Raw genomic sequence first — 21,508 nt, 5'->3', positions numbered from 1 at the left:
CAGGGTCAATTATTGGATGTTTTAGATGCTATCTAGCTTCATTCTGTCACTCTGTCATGGCCATGCTGTTGCCCATAATTTTGGCATAATGGTGCGATTAGGCAGCCTCAGAGGCATCCATGCATGCTGCCCCTGCTGTTTCCTGTCCATTTCCGTGGTGTTTCCATCCTTTTCTGAGGTTCCCAGGTGTTTGGCCAAGCTTCCCTGTGCAGAGCCTTGGTCCCCTTGAAAAATGCTCGAGTCTCCCATTGACTTCAATGGGGTTCGTTATTCGAGACGAGCACTCGAGCATCGGGAAAAGTTCGTCTCGAATAACGAGTACCCGAGCATTTTAGTGTTCGCTCATCTCTAGTTTTAAACTTTTTTTTTCTTACAGGTTGTCTTAAGCAAGCGATCCTCTGATCACTTGTTCAATTTGACAGTGACGGTACAGAGCAATATGGCTATTTCAGGGCATCATATCACTTTTAGAATCCTGGAGAATTCTGGAGTTCATTGGCAGCGGCGCAGGGGGGTTACGAGGGGTCACATCACATGGGGTATTGGAGCAGCGAGGACTGGGAATAGTCTCATGACAGTGACGGCGCTCAGGCGGCAAAGACGTCGTCCACGTGGCGAGGCCAGAGGACAACATGTTGGCTAAGGGGGTGCAACGATGCCACTCTGTCCAACAGTCAGAGGAACGAGCGTCTCAGCCCTGAGGTCTCCAAACAAGTGAGTGCTATGATCACCGATTAGGCGACTTAAAAAACTATATACAGTATACAGTGTTCATACTATATGTCTAAGAATGTCTGCTAGCCGATAACTGCATAAAAGAAAAGAAATGCTTACTTGTATGAAAATTCATAAGAAAATTTATGTATATATGTGAATATTGAAGCAAAGTTAAAAAGTAGAAAACGTTGAAAAAGTTTCTGCCGGTCAATTAATAGGACACTATTCAATACTGCGTTTTCCAGGAGGAAGAGGAGATCCTCCAGTGCTAGAGCAATTTTACATCATACACCTCTGAACTTTGTTATCTCTACCTTCATTAGATTAACCCCATAGCGCAATAAAACGTAACCTTACGTCTTGCTGCGCAGGGGGAGTATGAAGAGGGCTCACGGGCTGAGTCCTCTTCATACTCACCGGGCATTTGCTTCATAATGATTTGCTATCACCCGTCGCGGGTGTTAACCCTTTGATCATCGCGTGGGCGCCGCCATCTTGGCTCCGATCGTCGCTCCCCGTGACTTCATGGGGGAGCGGCGATCCGTTTTCATGACAGCCTCGGATCGCACAAAGATCCGAAGCTATCATGATCTTGGCTATCTATGATAATGTGCGATTTGCAAATTATAATAGATGGTGAGCAAAATCCCCATATACTGCCATACTGTAGTATGGCAGTGTATGGTAGGATCAATCAGACAACCTAGGGTTAAAGTACCCTAGGGTGTCTGAAAAATAGTAAAAAAAATAAATTAAAATAAGTAACAAAAAAAAATTATATGAAAAAAACATAAAAATTCAAATCACCCCCCTTTCCCTAGAACTGATATAAACAATAAAAATCATAAACACATTAGGTATCACCGCGTCCGAAAATGCCCGATATATCAAAATATAATAACCGTTTTTCACTGCGTTTAACCCCATAACGGAAAATAGCGCCCAAAGTCGCAAATGGCATTTTTTTGCCATTATGAAAAATAGAAAAAATTCTATAAAAAGTGATCAAAAGGTCGTACAGTCCTAAAAATAAATGCATTGAAAACATCATCAAAAGTCGCAAAAAATGACACCACCCACAGATCCATACACTAAAGTATGAAAAATTTGTAAGCGCAAGAAGATGGCAAAATGAAGAATTTTTTTTCTGTACAGGAGGTTTTAATTTTTGTAAATGTATGAAAACATTTTAAAACCTGTACAAATTTGGTATCCCCGTGATCGTTTTGACCCAATGAATGAAGTAGACTTGTCATTTGGGGTGCACAGTGAAAGCTGTAAAAACCAAGCCCATAAGAAACCGCGCAAATGTGTTTTTTCATAATTTTCACTGCATTCCCAGTACATAGCATGGAATATTGAATACTACCACTATGAGGTGCTATTTTTTACACAGAAAATAAGCTGCCACACAGCTCTTTAGGTGGAAAAATAAAAAAGTTATAGATTTTTGAAGGTGGGGAGTGAAAAATAAAAACGCATCCTTAAGGGGTTAACCAGTCAACAGTCAAAAACAGTTGAAAAAGTTTCTGCCGGTCAATTAATAGGACACTATTCAATACAGCATTTTCCAGGAGGAAGAGGAGATCCTCCAGTCCTAGACCAATTTTACACCATACACCACTGAACTTTGTTATCTCTACCTTCATTAGATTAACCAGTCAGCAACAATCAAAAGCAGAGGGATCTCAAACACAAATCACAATGCAAATATAAAGAATATCAATCCATTTAGGTGAATCATGCAAGGTGAATTCTACTTACAAAAAAACACAACTGACATTTAGACGGTCCAAAACGTTAAAAAACATCTTAGCGCCAAGTCGTCTGAAACCTGACACTAGTGCCTCTACAGTCAATACATCCCTATTCCAAAAAACAATAGGTTCCTTTAAATGTATTTATTTAAGGGTGGTGGGTGCAAACTGGTGGGGGCCCTTTCAACAATGTTTTTGGAAGTATATAGCCTGCCAGCCCCCTGTAGTATGTAGCCTGCCAGCCCCCTGTAGTATGTAGCCTGCCAGCCCCTGTAGTATACAGCCACCAGCCCCCTGTAGAATTAAACCACCAGTCCCCTCTAGAAAATGGACACAAAATAATAAACTTCATACTTACCTCACCTTCTCTTCCAGTGATCTCACATGCTGCAGGTTCCTACTCGCTCTTCAGGCAGCCGCCGGCCAATGACGACACAGCTGCCATCGCTGGTGGTGAATGCCGATGCACTGTTTTGACAGCAGAATGTAGTGATTGGACGCCGACAGCGTGACGTCATCACTCGCCGCCGGCGTCCCTGCTGCCGCCAAACTCCCCCAGCGATGGAAGCTATGTCTCACTGACACAGCTGACATCCGAGACCCCTATGTGCGAAGCAGGCGGCCACGCCTTAGTCCAACCCCTAAGAGAGAGACTGAACAAACACTGCATTGAAAAAGGTTTCGTGAAGCATGGTGTCTCCAAATATGACACGGAGTGCCATGACTGTAATTATAAAGATTTCAGACTTACACCTATAGAACTGTAAACCTATAAAGAATAATGTTCCCCACCGTTTCAAGACACTAAAACACAAAAAGATGTTTTGGATTTATAAGTTGAACACTCTCTTACCTGCAGGCCTAAATGAGAGCCTTGAGAGTGTATTCTAACTCTTCATGTCACTCATTTTGAAAGCTCTCCCTTTTCACATATATTTGTATCCTGTGCGCATACAACACATATAACGTAAGACGTGGCATTTGGTTGCCAAGGGAACCAAGTAGAACCACACAGCCACTTTTCAGATTGATTGCGCATGCGCAAACTCAAAGCTCAAACACTGTGACCTGATTTTATCATCACTTCCGCCCCTCAAACTATAGCGAGCGGCCATATTGGATGAAGTTTTGAGTAAAAACCTTCAAACAAGAGGTTTTTAAAAAGTATTCAGGCAGGATTGCCGTGCGACCCACTCTGCCACTGCCTGTGCCCCTCCCTGCCCAAATGGCGTAGAGGTTGTGTAGCCACACAAAAATAATCCCCATTTTTTGCAATACACAAGGAATTGTGATCATTTCAGTGCTTTCACTCTAGTTTCTGAACATTTCTGATAAATGCCCCCTATATTGCACATGCCTTGTCTTTAGGGCTCATATCTGCATGTGTATGTCAGCGACTGCATTCCAATAATAATGGCAAGGAGACCTGTAAAGTACAAAACACTTTAATTTGTTTTTGCTTTTTTTTAAATTGTATGTAAAACTGACTGGAAAGATTATACACATATAAGATATATGAACTAAAGCAACATATTCAGGAATATATATTATGTATAGAATGGGGGTACAACACAGTACAAATCTAAGAATTAACAGTATCTACTAAATGGTGTAAATATGTGACATTGGCAGACAAAGACACATTTATGTCCCCATAATCTGATATTTTATAGAGCACTAGACTAGTGAATAGACTACATTTCACCAAGTCCTCAATCAGAAAAGAATCTGATGCCAGGAGAATATCCTGATACTCAGTGGATCTCCACCTATTACCATTCCACATAAAATCTATAGTGTATTAAAGCTGTTAAAAACAAATGTATTCAACATCATGCATTTTAGAGAAGGGGGTTCTTACTCATAGTTAAAAATCACTATAACTCTGTCATTGAGACGCAATAAATACTATCAAATGGCACACATGTCTGAAAAGTGTGGGGAGGCCCTTATTTATTCTCACTTGTGTTGCTCAATATATTTGTTTTTAACAGCTTCAATAAACTATTGAATATTTTAGAATATGTTGTGTGAATATTTTGGCTTATGTTGTGTGAATATTTTGATTTATGTTGTGTGATGAAAAATATTAAGGATTATTTAGTTTGTAGTTAAAATAAAACACAAATTGCAATACATTGTTAAAGGGAACCTGTCACCACACTTACCCATCCAAACCTAAAAACAGTACCTTCTTCTGTAATATGTGCTTCTCTTGGAAGTCTTTTTAGCATATTTCTAGGTCAATGATGGCGAACCTTTTGGAGACAGAGTGCCCAAGCTACAACCAAAACCAACTTATATGTCGTAAAGTGCCAACATGACGATTTCAGCAGTAACTTATTGATCCCTGCTGTATCCCAGTAATTGTATTGGTGTCCTGAGTTCAACAATACAATAGAAAGATGATTGGATTGTAGCTTCCCTCCAGGGTCCCCTGAAGAGGATTAATCAGGGGACCCAGAGCAGGAGCTCCAATGACAATCCATCTCTATCCACAACTTCTTGCTCCTCCTGTAGTCCTGGCAGCCAAGGATGTCGCTTTAAAATAGCGCTGAGCTTGGTATGTCCAGGGTTGTATTGAATCACAGGAGGAAGCCTTGAGTTGTATCTATGTGTTGGGGTGAAGACCTGGGTGCCCACAGAAAGGGCTTCGAGTGCCACCTCTGGCACCCGTGCCATAGGTTTGCCACCACTGTTCTAGGTGAATGAAAAATTATCTTTTATTCATTTGTGTGATGCAGTCAGGTAACCCCGCCTCCTGTACTCAAGTAACCCTGCCTCCTGCCCTCCGGTAACTCCGCCTCCTGCAGTCATTTTGCTCTGCCAACTTCATGCATATGGCTCCTCAGCCCTGCCTCCTAGATTTCCAGATAGCCGGAGCATGATGTCCCAATTAGGAGGAAGGGCTGGGATGCCAGATGCATGGAATGGGCAGAGAAAATACTTCAGGAGGTGTGGTTGTCTGACAGCAGGAGACGGGTAACCCTGACTGTGGGAGGTGGGGTTACCTGACTTCAGGAGGCAAGGCTACCTGACTGCAACGTACAAAAGAATAAAAAATTATTTTTCATTCATGCTGAAACCTAGAATTATGGTAAAAAGACCTCTGGGGGGGGGGGGGATACATATTACAGAAGAATATATTGTTAGTGTTTTGACACATTCTCTTTAAGATAAAGAAATATTTAAATATCTACTACTTGAGTACCACTCTTACAGTAAATGTGCCATCCAATCTGTTCTGGCTAGGTGAATCCCAAGGATGTATCATAAGCATATATTTCATATATCATATATCATATCATATATCATAACATATATTTGATTCACAAAAAAAAGAAAGGACCTCCTTTCTGGGATAATCAAAAGAATGCTGATGTAAAGAAAAGGGATTGAATTATATTCTTCCATGATGTCTTCTGCCATATAACATTTAACACTATAATGGCAATGCAACCATAGTCTTTACCTATAGAAAATATCACTTGTCCCTTTATGTCCCACAACGTTGTAATAGTCCAGCAAATCTACCATGGCTGAAATTCTGCCAAATATTCCTTGTGCTCTATAGTTATAAACATGTTGTGATACAACCAGTAAACAGGACACACTTTTTTACACATGTAAAATTTCTGTTATTTACAGGAAACAATCTTCACATATATGACAATAAACTACACTTTACATACACACTTTATCTAATGCATTTACTGTACAAAGAAAGATATATGTATACTATACATAATGCAAGCACACTTATAAGTATATATATATGTATGTAAACCGATGCTTTTCCTCCAAGAAGATACCACAAACATGAAGTGCTTGTAATGGCCAAGATTATGTATTATCCAGATAATCCTAGTATCACAAGCTGTGCAGAGTTTTTGTTTTAAGGTCTTGGATCTCAATGCAAAAAAAGCATAAGAGACCATTATGGACTTCTTAGGAACCAAGGGCTGTATGGAAATCTTATAGCTGTAACCAAGTTGCTATTACGCTGCTTTGTCAGCACAGTGCCATTCGCACGTTGGACTGAACAAGCTGGAAAATGCTAGTTACAAATGTTCCTAGCGAATAGTCTTACCTAGCAAGTTATCAGTTATCCTGTAAAAAGGGAGCGAATGTTCGCTGCTTAAGATTATTCATTTTAGCTTTGCTGGTCCCATAGACTAATTTTAGGACACTCAACAATGACCTGTAAGGAGAATCAGGAAGCAACTTTTTATTTCCACTGCAGTGCCACCAAAGGAGAAATAGAGTACTACACGTTGCCGGCTGAAATCAGTGTAATTATAGATATGGAAGTCCTCTCTAATGACATGTGCTGTTTCAGCTGTTTTCCTCTCTGGTTTATAGATAAGTTATCTGACTGGTACTTTTAGTCTCATCATTTATATAACTCATAAAGCGCAATTTCCATATCTATTAGAGAATATATATATTTTAAAGTAAAGAAAACACTACTGTTTAGGGGACTTCATAATTGTTTCAGGCCTTGACATTTTAGACTTTCTTATTTCTTGGCAATGTGTCATTTAAGAGAAAAGGCTTTTTAAATCTCTCCTCAAATGAACTTGTGCCCGGGGATGAGTTGCTTTGTTTCCCAGGCGTCTACAGAGGGGAAGCACTTGGTGTACAAATATGGGACAGAGGACAAAGGCATCTGCTAACCAGTCCGTTTCTTTGTCTTCCATTCCTATCATTTTCCTGGTTAGCACTATTGTTAATAAGGAAAACTGGGTAACCTGAGGATGGCACTGGTAAATCATGAAAAATATTGATAAAAGAATGGAATATTCAGCAAGGATGGAGACTAGAGATGCAAAGAAGGCTCTACTTGAACTTCATACTCATCAGTAGGTAATGAAGCATATCCTGAAAATGGAGGGGTAGTAAGACCTTCTCTAGCTGGTTTCTTTAAACCCTCATGGTTCATCATGTGCAGTTTGACCATATCTGTCCCATCCTTTGTATCGTGCTTTGCATCAATCGCTGCAAGTTCTCCTTTTGAAAGATGGTAGATTATTCCTGCTCCAAATGAGTCTCCAACTACATTGATCGAGGTTCTCATACGGTCTCTGCAAAAAAGTAAGGAAATTATGCAGACAACTGTTTGAAATATGTGCCTTATCCAATCCCTAGCCTTCAAGTAAGACTCGCAACATTATGTACATCATCATCTTCGAGTACCTAATGTACAGGGGAGAATTTGTTGCCAATTTTTGTTTTGACTTCAAATGACAAAATGTATACTGCATATACTCGTGTATAAGCCAATTTTTTTCAGCACAAAAAATGTGCTGAAAAAACTCATCTCGGCTTATACACGAGCCAATTAAAAAATAAAAAACTTAAAACCTTGGCGCAGTTGCCGACGGCTCCTCTTTTCTCTGCTTTCTTCTCTCTTCTTTAGCCGACAGAGTTGCGTCCATGCGATCTGCTGGCGGGCACACATTATGATGCTGTGGTGTCGCCGCTGATGACGTCATCAGCGGCGACACCGCTGTATCATAGTGTGCGCCCGCCGGCAGACCGCCGACTCTGTCCGCTAAAGAAGAAAGAAGAGGAGTCACCAGGAACCGTGTCGAAGATCGGAAGCCGCGCCAAGGATCCAGACACCGGAGGGTGAGTATTACGGTTTTTATGCGCTTGATAGGGGGCTGGCTATATACTACATGGGGGCTGGCTGAAAACTTCAGGGGGGTTGGCAGTATTCTACATGGCGGCTGGCTGTATACTACTTGGGGACTGGCTGTATACTACTTGGGGGCTGGGTGTATGCTACAGGGGGCTGGCTGTATAGTACATGGGGCTGGCTGTATACTACTTGGGGGCTGGGTTTATACTACAAGGGACTGGCTGCATACTACTTTGGGCTGGCTGTATACTACATGGGGCTGGCTGTATACTACATGGGGCTGGCTGTAAACTACTTGGGGCTGGCTGTATACTACAGGGGGCTGGCTGTATAGTACATGGGGCTGGCTGTATAATACTTGGGGGCTGGGTTTATACTACAGGGGGCTGGCTGTATACTACTTTGGGCTGGCTGTATAGTACATGGGGTTGGCTGTATAGTACATGGGTCTGGCTGTATACTACATGGGGCTGGCTGTAAACTACTTGGAGCTGGCTGTATACTACTTGGGGCTGGCTGTATACTACATGGGGCTGGCTGTATACTACATGGGGCTGGCTAGCTGTATACTACACCCTCGGCTTATACTCGAGTCAATAGGTTTTCCCAGTTTTTGGTGGTAAAATTAGGGGACGGCTTAAACTCGAGTATATACGGTAACTTTTTCCTACTCAGTTTTATTTTTATTCGTTGTTTTTTTATTCAGTTTATCTCGTTTCCATGATTGGATGCAAGTAGTATTTTGTATAATGTTTGAATATAAATTTGTCTAAAAATGTCCAGGTCATGTTTTGCAGTTGCGGCTCCAACATGCCCTTCCTTAAAGATGACACATTTGGAACTGCTTTGCTTATCCTAACAATTTTACATTTTCTTCATTACATACAAAACTTTAACCTCATTGGATGGTTTAATTAATTATATTTTTTGTCTATATAATTAGCAGATGACTAAAAAAGTTTTTTTTTGTCTCTTGGCTTATACTCGAGTGTCAGCAGGGAGAAAAGGAAGGTGGAGCGCATGAGGTAAGTACTTTTTTTTTCAATAAGACAATGTGGGGTTCTGCAGAACATTTCAATACTTTAAGGAAATCTTTCATGAACATCCATCGTGATGAACCAGGGACACTTACTCCGTGATCCAGGTACAGTAACTGTGGTCATGTTCTTATATTTGTCATCTATGTCCTCCTTCTGTCTAAAATCAACTCCTGTAATTATTCTAAAGAATCAGTAGGGGTCAGGGAGTGTTTCCAGGGCCCCTCAGTGCTGTAGCTTCACAGGTTTATACAAAGGGCAGAGCAGGTCTCTCCTCCCTCTGCACTTTCTGCTGCTGCTACATTACACTGGCAGATGGAGGAGGGAGAGACCAGGGAACAGTGAGACATATTCTGCTCATAGTAACAGCCTGTGAATCTGCAGCACTGAGGGACTCTGGTAATGTCTCTGCAGCACTTGAGAACCATTAGCATAATTTTAAAAGTTCGTTTAAGAACTTAAATAAGTTAAGAAACATCAACAATAGGCATTTTTGGTTCCTAACTAATTCCCATGATCTTGACTTTAGGTGGTTTCTGGAATCATGTTACTTGTTCTTGACTCTTGCTATAAATCTGTGCCCCAGACCTGACCCCTGGCCTAACACTTATTTTGTTACTTTGCATCTATGACAAAGTGTCCCTAGTTCACCATGCTTCATTTTGATGGTAGATTTTCTTTAACCCCTTCATGTCTAAGCCATTTTAGGACCAGGCCTGATTTTCAAAATTTGCCCTTTGTCATTAAAGGAGGTTATAACTTTGCAATCCTTTAACATATCCAGGGGATTTTGAGATTGTTTTCTCATCACACATTGTACTTCAAAGAAATAGAAAAAATGTGATGATATCTTTTGTGTTTAGTTATGAAAAAGCTGGAAATTTGGCAAAAATTTCTAAAAATTATTCATTTTCAAAGTTCAAAATTTCCATCTTTTCAGGCAGATAGTTATAGAACCAAAGGGTATCTTTATATAACTTTTAAGTACAAACCATAAAATACATGAAGCATGCTAAACATATGCCCTAGTAATTCAGATTCCTGACGTGTTTCCAGAACCATAAGCAATGGACCTTTCATCAGGAGAAAAGAAATCAAACATAACATGAGTTAGTTAGGAGCATCTTTGCTGGACAGTTGCCCATATTTAGAAAAGACTCAGTGGAAATCTCAATACTGCTTTTTTTTAAACTTTTTTTTGTTTTATTTTGTCCCAGGGTGGGTCATGAACAAGTGATCATTTGATAATGCATTGCAGCATATTACATAGTCAGCCTATGTATTCTGCATAGGCTGACAGCTCCACTGTTAGATTGTGCAGAGTGCATGATCCATCAGGCTTCTACTGAAGGCAGCACTGTGGTCCTTATCGGACCTCAGGGTTGCCATGGCAATGATCAGCACCTCTGTGCCCTGCACGGAGGGTACCGATTGTCACAGCGATGCACTATAGACGACGCAGTCACTATGGCCGCGGCGTCTATAAGGTTAAAAAGGCGGGATTGCGACAGTAGCCATCCCAGTTGTTACTGCGGGATTCCAGCTACCGCGTACTGCCCGGATCCCGCAGTGATCGCACGGGCTGAGATTCTGAGCACAGGTGATCGCCATGACGTGATTCTACGTCAAGGTGTGGGAACTACCCGCATCCTATGATGTAGAATCATGTTAGGATGCGGGAAGGGGTTAAAGGGGCTCTGCTGGACATTTCAATATTAAGGGGGCTCTGCTGGGCAGCTCACTTCTCGTTTCCCATGGCGACTATGGGACATACAATAACTTTTGGACATTTCATATGAGAAAACAACTTGTTTATTTGTACAATCTCTCTTCAGCAGTGATCATATCTAAGGACAACAATCTTGTTTCTAAGAGAGGACATGGCCACATTTTGGGATATTTTCTTCATGCTGGTATGTTTTTTGTAATAACATCCAATTGAAGAAATGTATGTATATAGAAGATGAATTAAATTAAAGGTCAATGCCTAGATGAGAATACCTCTTTAAGGACACCCAACATATAGACAACTCCCATTTAGAGACAGACCTCTTTGCCTAATGACACCTCTGGTGAAGCTCTCTGGATGCTGGTAATTTCTAGAATTTTAGCAACATGCTGCAATGATTAATTGTAAAAGTTGTCTGCAATGAAGCTTTATTGTTAATCCTTCTTCCCACGATAACCCAAAATTTTTAAAATTTTGTAGCCTGGGGATTGCCTGTACTGTGTTTCTAGGTGCCAGTACTGTGTTTCTAGTTCAGAAGCTATGGGCATTTGAAGAATGAAATGTTTATAGGCTCCTCATTGTATTTGTCTATGGCTTTTCTTGCCCATCACATACCATTGATTGGTATCTCATTGTACACAAAGAGGAAGAGACCTGTCAATCATTATCTATGAGAAAATGAGGGAGAAGCTTTGTTCCATGTTTAGTTTAAACTAATGTAAGAAGAATCACAAAGGGTGTAATTTTTCACAAAAACAGTGCCACTATTATCCAAAGGCTGTGTCTAATATTGCAACATAGTTCCTTAAATCTGAACAACTTTGTTAACAGTACTAGGCAAGTGGTTTTAAGCTTGACAATTTTTTTTTTATTTTGTTTATAGAAAGGATGAACAGTAGAGATGAGCGAACATACTCGTCCGAGCTTGATGCTCGATCGAGCATTAGCGTACTCGTAACTGCTCGTTGCTCGGACGAGTATTTCGCCCGCTCGAGAAAATGGCAGCTCCCGCCGTTTTGCTTTTTGGCGGCCAGAAACAGAGCCAATCACAAGCCAGGAGACTCTGCACTCCACCCAGCATGACGTGGTACCCTTACACGTAGATAGCAGTGGTTGGCTGGCCAGATCAGGTGACCCTGGGATAGACTAGCCGCTGCCCGCGCTGCTCGGATCATTCTCTGTCTGGATGCCGCTAGGGAGAGAGCTGCTGCTGCTCAGGGAAAGCGTTAGGGTGTTCTATTAGCTTACTGTTAGGCAGGAGTGATTCTTAAAGAACCCAACAGCCCTTCTTAGGGCTACAATAACGTTATAATTTTTTTTTTTTTTTATTTGCAGCTAGTACCATATTGTGAGGAATTAGCAGGGGGACTTGCTACCGTTGTGTTTAGCTCTTAGTGACACACATATCCACCTCAAACACCAAAGTGGGAAAATTTAGTAGGGGTTTGAGTAGAATTAGGCACAGTCTGCCAGTTTCTTTTTATTTTACGTTTATTTTTTTCATAACTCAGCGTCATCTCATCTGGCATAGTAGTGTGCTGTAATACTTGGCTAGAAAATAGCCATAGGAGAATACAAACGTCTTAATTACGCCTGCAGTAGCGTTATATATATTTGATTTCTGGTTGATCTGCTGGTGGCTGTACTTGCTGCAGTGCATCTACTATCAAATTGGGAGCAATTTGGAGTCAGACTTGCGACCACTGTGTTTTAGTGACGCACATATCCATCGCAAAGACCGAAGTGGGAAAATTTATTAGGGCCCGGGGTTGTATTTCAATTAGGCACAGTCTGCCAGTTTCTTTTTATTTTACGTTTATTTTTTTCATAACTCAGCGTCATCTCATCTGGCATAGTAGTGTGCTGTAATACTTGGCTAGAAAATAGCCATAGCAATAGGATAGCATCGTTTGGTTTTAAAAACTAAAAAACACAAAAAAAAAAAAAAAAGTTAAAAAAAAAATACAAGTTATAACTCTCATTTTCAAAATGTTTAACCCGAGGGCTAGGGGTAGAGGACGAGGGCGGGGACGTGGGCGTCCAACTACTGCAGGGGTCAGAGGCCGTGGTCCTGGGCGGGGTGAGACACCACCTGCTTATGAGGGAGCAGGGGAACGCCGCAGAGCTACACTCCCTAGGTTCATGTCTGAAGTTACTGGGACTCGTGGTAGAGCACTGTTGAGGCCAGAACAGTGCGAACAGGTGATGTCGTGGATTGCCGACAATGCTTCGAGCAATTTGTCCACCAGTCAGTCTTCCACGCAGTCCACCCATGTCACCGAAATCGGCACTCCTCCAGCTCCTGCACCTCAGCCTCCTCCCCCCCAGTCTGCCCCCTCCCAGCAAAATTTGCCATTTGAACCGGCATACTCTGAGGAACTGTTTTCTGGACCCTTCCCACAGTCACAAACCACTTGTCCGGTTGCTGATGAGCAATTTTCTGATGCCCAGGTTTTCCACCAGTCGCAGTCTGTGGGTGATGATGACCTTGTTGACGTAGTGGAAGAAGTGTGTAAAGAGGTGTCCGACGATGAGGAGACACGGTTGTCAGACAGTGGGGAAGTTGTTGTCAGGGCAGGAAGTCCGAGGGGGGAGCAGACTGAGGGATCGGAGGATGATGAGGTGACAGACCCAAGCTGGGTTGAGAGGCCGGGTGAACACAGTGCTTCTGAGACGGAGGAGAGTCCTCGACCAGAACAGGTTGGAAGAGGCAGTGGTGGGGCCAGACGGAGAGGCAGGGCCAGAGCTGGTGCATCAGCGCCAAATGTGTCAACTAGTGAAGCTCCCGTGGCGAGGGCTCCTGCGGCGAGGGCTAGATTTTCAGAAGTCTGGAGGTTCTTTAAGGAAACACCGGATGACCGACGGACTGTGGTGTGCCACATTTGCCAAACCAGGATCAGCAGGGGTTCCACCACTACTAGCTTAACTACCACCAGTATGCGCAGGCATATGAATGCTAAACACCCCACTCAGTGGCAACAAGCGCGTTCACCTCCGGCCGTGCACACCACTGCTCCTTCCCCTGTGTCAGCTGATAGTCAGCCCCCTGCCCAGGACCCTGCCACAAAAACCCCATCGTCACCTCCACGATCCTCCACAGCATCCACCAGCGTTCAGCTCTCCATACCCCAGACGCTGGAGCGGAAACGCAAATATAGTGCAACCCACCCGCACGCCCAAGCCCTTAATGTGCACATTTCCAGATTGCTAAGCCTGGAGATGCTGCCCTATAGGCTAGTAGAGACCGAGGCCTTTCGCAGCCTCATGGCGGCGGCCGCCCCTCGGTATTCGGTCCCCAGCCGCCACTACTTTTCCCGATGTGCCGTCCCAGCCCTGCACCAGCACGTGTCAGACAACATAATCCGTGCCCTGACCAACGCCGTTTCTGACAAGGTCCACCTGACCACGGACACGTGGACGAGTGCTGCCGGGCAGGGCCACTATATATCTCTGACGGCACATTGGGTTAACTTGGTGGAGGCTGGGACCGAGTGTGACCCTGCGGCTGGTCATATACTGCCGACGCCGAGGATTGCGGGGCCTACCTCGGTCCAGGTGTTTGAGGCCTACTATGCCTCCTCCTCCTCCCACCCCTCCTCCACCTCCTCCTCCGAACGACCATCCGTGGGCATGGCGCCATCAGTCGGTAGCTCTAGGCACAGCAGCAGTGCCGTCGCTAAGCGACAGCAGGCGGTGCTCAAACTGCTGAGCCTAGGCGATGAAAGGCACACCGCCCAAGAACTATTACAGGGCATCACGGCGCAGACTGATCTGTGGCTGGCACCGCTGAACCTGAAGCCAGGCATGGTTGTGTGTGACAACGGCCGTAACCTGGTGGCGGCTCTGCAACTCGGCAGACTGACACATGTGCCATGCCTGGCCCATGTGTTAAATCTGATAGTTCAGCGTTTCCTCAAGACATACCCCAATCTGTCTGATTTGCTCACGAAGGTGCGCCGCATCTGTGCGCATTTCAGGAAGTCCAGCACAGATGCTGCCACTCTCAGGGCAGCGCAGCGCCGCCTCCAACTGCCCGCTCACCGACTGTTGTGCGACGTGCCCACGAGGTGGAATTCAACACTGACCATGTTATCCAGAGTTTACCAGCAGCGCCGAGCGATTGTAGACTGCCAGATGTCAACTTCCACCAGAACTGGTAGTCAGGTCAGTCAGCTTCCTCAAGTCTACAATGAGGAGTGGACGTGGATGTCTGATATCTGTCAGGTGCTGAGTAACTTTGAGGAGTCAACACAGATGGTCAGTGGCGATGCCGCCATCATCAGCCTCACCATCCCGCTGCTTGGCCTGTTGAAAAACTCTCTGGTCAGCATGAAGTCGGAAGCTTTGCGCTCCTCACAAGAGACAGGGGAAGAAGATTCCCTTGTTGATAGCCAAAGCACCCTTAGGTCTGTTTCTCAGCGCATATCGGAGGAGGTGGAGGTGGAGGAGGATGAGGAGGAAGAGGAGGAGAATGTTGGCGAGACACAAGAGGGGACCATTGTTGAGTCCTACACTGTTGAGCGTGTATGGGCAGAAGAAGAGGAGTTGGAGGAGTTGGAGGAGGAGGAAATGGACAGTCAGGCCAGTGAGGGGAGTGAATTCTTACGCGTTGGTACTCTGGCGCATATGGCAGATTTCATGCTAGGCTGCCTATCCCGTGACCCTCGCGTTCAAAGAATTTATTCCAGCACCGATTACTGGGTGTTCACTCTCCTGGACCCACGGTACAAGCAAAATCTTTCCACTCTCATCCCTGGAGAGGAAAGGAGTGTGAGAATGCATGAATACCAGCAGGCCCTGGTGCACAAGCTGAAACAGTATTTCCCTTCTGACAGCGCTAGCGGCAGAGTGCGTAGTTCTGCGGGACAAGTAGCGAGGGAGAGTAGGCGAGCAGGCAGCTTGTCCAGCACTGGCAAGGGTACGCTTTACAAGGCTTTTGCCAGCTTTATGTCACCCCAGCAAGACACTGTCACCTGTCCCCAGTCTCGGCAGAGTAGGGCTGATCTTTACAGAAAGATGGTGAGGGAGTACGTAGCTGACCATACCATCGTCCTAAATGATCACACAGCTCCCTACAACTACTGGGTTTCAAAGCTGGACATGTGGCACGAACTGGCGCTCTACGCCTTGGAGGTTCTTGCCTGCCCTGCCGCTAGCGTCTTGTCAGAGCGGGTTTTCAGTGCAGCTGGTGGCATCATCACCGATAAGCGTACACGCCTGTCGACTGACAGCGCTGACAGGCTGACGCTTATCAAGATGAATAAAGCATGGATTTCTCCTAATTTCAAATCTCCAGCAGGTGAAGGAAGCTCAACCTGAATAATTTATCCACTCCTCCTCCTCCTCATTTTCCTCCTTCTCCTCCTCTTTCTACAGTAAAGCAGAGGAAACTGGCTGTTTTTTGACAGGGCCCACTGGCTCTAGGTATAGTACTTTATGCATTTAATTTTTCTGGAGGGCCACCGACACGGTCCTCTGTTTTAAACAATTTTTGGGAGTGCCACATACAGGCACTCAATCTATTCAATTTTTCTGGAGGGCCACCTTTCCGGTCCTCTGTTTTAAACAATTTTTTGGGACTGCCACATACAGGCACTCAATCTATTCCATTTTTCTGGAGGGCCACCTACCTGCTCCTCTGGTTTAAAAACTTTTTTGGACTGCCACATACAGGCACTCAATCTATTCCATTTTTCTGGAGGGCCACCTACCTGCTCCTCTGGTTTAAAAACTTTTTTGGACTGCCACATACAGGCACTCAATCTATTCCATTTTTCTGGAGGGCCACCTACCTGCTCCTCTGGTTTGAAAACTTTTTTGGACTGCCACATACAGGCACTCAATCTATTCCATTTTTCTGGAGGGCCACCTACCTGCTCCTCTGGTTTGAAAAATTTTTTGGACTGCCACATACAGGCACTCAATCTATTCCATTTTTCTGGAGGGCCACCTACCTGCTCCTCTGGTTTGAAAAATTTTTTGGACTGCCACATACAGGCACTATCCAAATTGAATTGTCTCCATAGCAGCCTCCACACGTTGTCTCCATTGCTACCTCCAAAAGTCGTCCATATAGCTGCCTCCATACATCGTCCCTTTATCAAACGAGGTTTGTCAGGCCGAAATTTGGGTTGTTTTCATGGATTCCACATCAAAGTTGTTAACTTTGTCGCCACCCTGCTGTGTTATCCACAAAATACACTGGCAAACTTTTACCATTTACGGATATTATTTCAGCGCTTCTTGCGCATCTGTTTACATTCCCCTCACCCGCCATATCCTAAACTTATAAGAACGCTACTACACTTGATCTTATACAAAAGGTTCTTAGAAGTGCTGTTTGGGGAGTAGCCTAGAGACAGGGGCTTGGATTGGCGAAAGCTCGCCTAGCAGCGGAGCGCCAGCTCCATGCGCATCATGCGCTTCTTGCGCATCTGTTTACATTCCCCTCACCCGCCATATCCTAAACTTATAAGAACGCTACTACACTTGATCTTATACAAAAGGTTCTTAGAAGTGCTGTTTGGGGAGTAGCCTAGAGACAGGGGCTTGGATTGGCGAAAGCTCGCCTAGCAGCGGAGCGCCAGCTCCATGCGCATCATGCGCTTCTTGCGCATCTGTTTACATTCCCCTCACCCGCCATATTCCAAACTTATAAGAACGCTACTACACTTAACTTGGTGCAGGCTGGGACCGAGTCTGACCCTGGGGCTGGTCATATACTGCCGACGCAGAGGATTGCGGGGCCTACCTCGGTCCAGGTCTCAAAGGCCTACTATACCTCCAAATCCTCCCACCCCTCCTCCACCTCCTCCTCCTCCGAATTACCATCCGTGGGCATGGCGCCATCAGTCGGTAGCTCTAGGCACAGCAGCAGTGCCGTTGCTAAGCGACAGCAGGCGGTGCTCAAACTGCTGAGCCTAGGTGATAAAAGGCACACCGCCCAAGAGCTATTGCAGGGCATTCCACATCAAACTTGTTAACTTTGTCGCCACCCTGCTGTGTAAGCCACAAAATATACTGGAAAACTTTTTTCATTTACGGATATTATTTCAGCGCTTCTTGCGCAGATGTTTACATTCCCCTCACCCGCCATATCCCAAACTTATAAGAACGCTACTACACTTGATCTTATCCGAAAGGTTCTTAGAAGTGCTGTTTGGGGAGTAGCCTAGAGACAGGGGCTTGGATTGGCGAAAGCTCGCCTGGCAGCGGAGCGCCAGCTCCATGCCAAGAACCAACTAACATAGTTTTAACTGCAGTACCTTTAATCTACTACTAGTTCACTGCCTCCATACATCGTCCCCTTATCAAACGAGCTGTGTCAGGCAGAATTTTGGATTGTTTTCATGGCTTCCATGTTAACTTTGTCGCCACCCTGCTGTGTAATCCACAAAATATACTGGCAAACTTTTATCATGTACCAATATTATTTGAGCGCTTCTTGCTCACCTTCTTTGGTTCCTCTCTGCTACCCATTGGTTTGAAGCCTGAGTCCATTTAGGGTATGTCGCCATGCCACTCTCTAGCCTTCCGCTGCTGCCGCTGCCTCTGCATGCCGTCCCCTATAGTGTCAGGGTCAATTATTGGATGTTTTAGATGCTATCTAGCTTCATTCTGTCACTCTGTCATGGCCATGCTGTTGCCCATAATTTTGGCATAATGGTGCGATTAAGCAGCCTCAGAGGCATCCATGCATGCTGCCCCTGCTGTTTCCTGTCCATTTCCGTGGTGTTTCCATCCTTTTCTGAGGTTCCCAGGTGTTTGGCCAAGCTTCCCTGTGCAGAGCCTTGGTCCCCTTGAAAAATGCTCGAGTCTCCCATTGACTTCAATGGGGCTCGTTACTCGAAACGAGCACTCGAGCATCGGGAAAAGTTCGTCTCGAATAACGAGTACCCGAGCATTTTAGTGCTCGCTCATCTCTAATGAACAGCAATTGCATTCCAATGGTAGCATATTATACAATCTACATTCTATGTTCACTGCACCACATGAGAGGTAGAAGATGAGTAAAAAGCAAAAAGAAAGAAAAAAAAATTTTTTAATAGAATTCTCTATTGCCGCAAACTAGATATAAATGAAATTTTAAGCAGTAATCTTTTCATAACCTGGCCATGGATTCCACAATTCATCAAAATTGTTAATCTTTATAATACCTTGTTCCCAAAGACACTTTTCCATTCTCCATGTGGACTTAACTAAAGAGATCACTTCATTCATAGTTGGGCTAGCCTCTTCCTTCCATTTTTTAACCAGTATAACTCTAGCCGCTGTCAGAATTTTGTTGATAACCCATCTATATTCATAGATTTTTTTTGTTAGATCTCTAGACACAAAATTCAAAAGTGCCCATTCTGGCGAAAATGCAGAAGAAAGCCTAGCTACCAATTCTATAATTTTTCCGACACCTACCCAGTAGCTACTTAACTTGGGGCATGACCGCAGTATGTTGAGTAGGCTTGCTTTTTGGCTGCAGCATCTCCAACATAAATCAGATTGGTCAGTAAATATGTTTGAGAGTTGTGCATAAGGGATATACCATCTAGTATGTATCTTAATTAATATCTCATAATAATTAGAACAAAAAGTATTCTTATTAATCCCCCTGGCGGCAATAAGCCAGTCAGCTAGTGAGAAAGATCTCCAGTTCCTTTTCCCATTTAATCATATTACTGAGTTTCCCCTTACTAGGGGAGTCTATAAACATGCATAAGCCCCCTTCAGACCAGATATCGGCTAATGATGAGATCACATGTCTTTTCCAGATGTTTAAGTTTAGGTCGGTTATGAAGGTACTCAAAAGGGCTAATCTCATGTCTGTTGGTTCCAGTACTAAATGTTTTCTAATCCCCTGCTGTATTTTGCAGAATCTAGCCCAAACAATAAGCATCAGCCTAGTAGTATCAAGGAGCTGAATATGTCCTTTTAGTAGATCTAAATTAGTAGATATAAGCCGATCTTTTAGTTGCTGATATGCCGCAAACTCCGCCTCTATCTGCATCCATTTTTCCGGGAGGCTATCTGACCAGCATCTCTTGCATGACTCCAAAATTACCGCCTGGTGATATATAAGTATATTAGGAAGGCCTGCCCCCCCACCATCTATTAACATATACAGGCGGTCCTCTACTTAAGAACACTCGACTTACATACGACCCATAGTTACAAACGGACTTCTGGATATTGGTAATTTATTGTCCTTTAGTCCTAGGCTACAATGATCAGCTATAACAGTTATCAAAGGTGTCTGTAATTAAGCTTTAGCGTTAATATTGATTCTTATGACAACCCAACATTTTTAAAATCCAATTGTCACAGAGACCAAAAAAGTTCTGTCTGGGATTACAATGATAAAATATACAGTTCCGACTTACATACAAATTCAACTTAAGAACAAACCTACAGACCCTATCTTGTGTGTAACCCGGGGACTGCCTGTAGTGTTTGTCTAGAGACTCTTGCAGGTTTATTGTTCCACACAAATTGACTCAAAATTTTATGAATTTTCTTAAGAGAAAACTCAGAAAATTATAAGGGAATACAGCGAAAATAATAAAGTATTATGGGAAGTCAGTTGCTTTTGATAGCAACTATTCTTTCCAGCTATGATAATGAATTTGGTAATTTTTTGATCAAAATTTTTAGTGTGTCTATTAAATTCATGCTGTTCAAATTAATAATTGCTTCCGTTGTGGGGCCTAACATGATTCCTAAGTATTTTAAACCGCATTTTGCCCAAGCAAAAGAGAACTTCGTACTAATCTTTTGTTTAAGATCTCTAGTTTCATTTATTAAAAAGTTACAACTTTTTGTTTCATTTATTTTGTAGTCAGATAAACTAGAGTATCTACTAATAGTTTGCCTTACCGCTTCCAGAGATAGTAGTGGATCTAGACAAGTAATAATTATATCATCAGCATATAAACCTATTGTATGCTCTGATTCCTTGCTTTTAATCCCATGAATGTCCAGATTTTTTCTTATGGCCTGGGCTAAGGGCTCCATTATTAAGTTGAAAATCAATGGTGATAGGGGACAACCCTGCCTAACCCCGTTCGTTATAGAAAAATTTTTTGAAATATGCCCGATCCCTGAGACATATGTTTTTGGATTTGAATATAAGGACATTTTTAATCCCAAAAACTTGGGAGAAAAACCAAACTGGATTAGGACAGCTTCCAGGAATCCCCACTGCACCCTTTCAAATGCTTTCTCAGCATTTATTGACAGGACTGCACATGGAGATCCCTGGAGCCCCGCCAGTTGTACTAAATTAATTATTCTACATGTAGCGTCCTTGGTTTGATTTCTCGGCATAAAACCTACTTGGTCTGATTTATCAAAGTAATTATAACTAGAGCCAATCTGGAGGCTATTATAGATGAAAAAATTTTGAGATCGCTATTCAAGAGAGCTATTGGTCTGTAGTTATCGGGCCACGATGGATCTTTATTATCTTAATGTATAGTAACTACTTTTGCCAATAACATTTCCTCAGGAATTCTCTCCCCGCCCTAAATGTATTAAATAAGATAGTGAGAAGAGACGCCAAAGTATCTTTCAGCTCAATATAATAGTCATTTGAAAAGCCATCATGGCCTGGGGATTTCCCTTTTTTTTAGCC

General features: G+C 43.5%; 1 protein-coding gene across 3 annotated transcripts in view; it reads right to left on the bottom strand.

The window, feature by feature from the left end:
- Positions 1–3,903: 3,903 nt before the first annotated feature.
- Positions 3,904–21,508, bottom strand: part of LOC140063918 (excitatory amino acid transporter 2-like) — a 116,667-nt gene continuing 99,062 nt past the window's right edge. For all 3 annotated transcript variants that reach the window (XM_072110190.1, XM_072110192.1, XM_072110191.1), the window contains one exon: positions 3,904–7,558. In XM_072110190.1, the coding sequence (XP_071966291.1) occupies positions 7,294–7,558 (265 nt within the window). In that variant the 3' untranslated portion in view covers positions 3,904–7,293. The remainder of the gene's footprint in view (positions 7,559–21,508) is intronic.

The sequence above is a fragment of the Engystomops pustulosus genome, chromosome 6 (genome assembly GCF_040894005.1).
Source record: "Engystomops pustulosus chromosome 6, aEngPut4.maternal, whole genome shotgun sequence".
In the NCBI taxonomy this organism is placed as follows: Eukaryota; Metazoa; Chordata; class Amphibia; order Anura; family Leptodactylidae; genus Engystomops; species Engystomops pustulosus.
This window is presented reverse-complemented; position numbering and strand designations above follow the sequence as displayed.